This window comes from Otolemur garnettii, unplaced genomic scaffold (genome assembly GCF_000181295.1).
Source record: "Otolemur garnettii isolate 467f Iridium unplaced genomic scaffold, OtoGar3 scaffold00057, whole genome shotgun sequence".
In the NCBI taxonomy this organism is placed as follows: domain Eukaryota; kingdom Metazoa; phylum Chordata; class Mammalia; order Primates; family Galagidae; genus Otolemur; species Otolemur garnettii.
This window is the reverse complement of record NW_003852452.1, coordinates 11,095,446-11,097,508: the sequence shown is the minus strand read 5'-3', so window position 1 is coordinate 11,097,508 and position 2,063 is coordinate 11,095,446. Positions and strand designations below refer to the sequence as shown.

Here is a 2,063-nt window from a genome sequence, read left to right as displayed (position 1 = left end):
GAAACCTAAATCACAAAACAAGCAACCCTTTTTGCAAAGCCCTTATTTTTATATCATTAGGTAGCCATTACAAGTACTGTCACGTGCAATATTTTTGCCTAGCCTGTATAGCAACTTAACTACTTTTCTTTTCCATCAGAATTTCTATTTACCAGCAAAACAGGAAATTGTAATTTTATAATTTGTATTAACAATAGGAGATATTCCTGGGGCAGCACCTGGGGCTCAAAGGAGTAGGATGCCAGCCCCATATGCCAGAGGTGGCAGTTCTGGCCAAAAACTGCAAAAAAAAAAAAAAAGAAAGAAACAATGGGAGATATTCCTATTAAAAGTAAAAATTCTTTCTTGAGGTTAGATTTACCACTGTAAATCAAGTATCTCATTAAATATTAAAATCTGTCCTTACCATCTGGATCTACCTCTCTTGAAATTTTAAGTGCCTCTGATGTTGCCATATCTGTATTAGCAGCTGTGACAGCAAGGATAATGGAATTTGGATTACTGATGAACCGGAGAATGAGCTCTCTGATTTGAAGCTCAATATCCTTAGGTTGATCACCTACAGGCACCTAAACCAAAAGATGAGCAAGGAACTAATAATAAAAATCAACTCAGCTTCCCCCCCACATTTAATCCACAGAATATTGGATTTCTCCATTTATAAATAGCTAAAATAAAGATATTAACAATGTATTATAGTCATATTTCTGAATCTGGTAATAGGTGAAGTCTCAAAATATAACTCTTAAATACCATAAGTTTACTTTTGCACAAAAATTAACATAAGCCACTGTTAAGGACTATGCAATGTTAATTTCCTTGATACAAATTCATTCATTCAATCATCAAATGTTTAGTGGCAGCTTACTATATTTCAGGCATTATTTTGAACCTGATTTCAGGTCATGTCAGATTATGTAACAGTTGTGAATTTAAAAAACACCAAAGTTCCTGCCATCACAGAGCTTCTATTTTAGAGATTCAAGACAGATCATAAATATATATACATATATACACACACATATACATTCATATATGCTATACACATAATAGGTGGTGGTAAGTGCTGTGGTAAAATACAGCAGAACAGCAGGCTAGGGAATGATTAGAGAGGGTTGTGATTTTAAATTATTAAATTAGATTATGTTTTTAAATAATCAGGAAAGATCTCACTGAGACAATTGACATTTGAGAGAATGAGCAGAAATTAAAGGCAACCAGGAAGGAATATATGTGGAGGAAGAACATTCCAGCCAGAGTGAACAGTGAGGAGGATCGATAGACAGTACTTCAGAGAAGGATAAGAAGGACCTAAGTGCTTACAGAGTTCTGCAGTATAGAACTTAGGCTTTTTTTACTCTGGGTCAAATAGGAGGTTTAGAGCCAAGGAATAATACAATCTAATTTTCACTTTAATACCATCCATCATTCTAGCTGCTAAGATAAGATAATGAGAAAGGCCTATATTTATATTATTGCAGTAATCCGAGTGAGATGACAGTGGATAGATCAGAATAATAGCTATGAAATTATAACATGATAAAGGTCTGGATGCACTGTATAGGTAAGGAGAAAAAAGAGGATGACTTAGGTGACTACAGACTTTTTGGCTAAGCAACTGGTAGAATGGAGTTACTCTTCACTGAGAAAGGGGAAGACTACAGAAGGACCAAACCTAGTTGAGGGACAAGTCAGGAATTTGATATTAGACAGATCCAAGATGAAATGCCTATTAGACATTCAAGAGTATATGTCAAATAGTAGATAGCTGATTATACAAGACTGGAAATCTTTGAATGCCATCAACAAATAGACACAAAGAAAGGTATTTAAAGCTATAAAATTTGATGAAATCATCAAAGGGGAAAGTGTGCTTAGAGAAGATAATAGGTCCATAAACTGGGCTTTGGGGTCCTAGACACTGGGGAGATGAGAAGAAATGGCAAAAGAGAGGCTCGGCGCCTGTGGCTCAAGTGGCTAAGGCCCCAGCCACATACACCTAAGGTGGCGGGTTTGAATCCAGCCCGGGCCTGCCAAACAACAATGATGGCTGCAACCAAAAA

The 2,063-nt window shown here is 36.2% G+C and overlaps 1 protein-coding gene across 1 annotated transcript in view; it reads right to left on the bottom strand.

The window, feature by feature from the left end:
• Positions 1-2,063, bottom strand: part of DNM1L (dynamin 1 like) — a 54,970-nt gene that overhangs the window by 21,894 nt on the left and 31,013 nt on the right. The window contains exon 6 of the mRNA XM_023514713.1: positions 407-569. Coding sequence (XP_023370481.1) covers positions 407-569 — 163 coding nt within the window. The remainder of the gene's footprint in view (positions 1-406; positions 570-2,063) is intronic.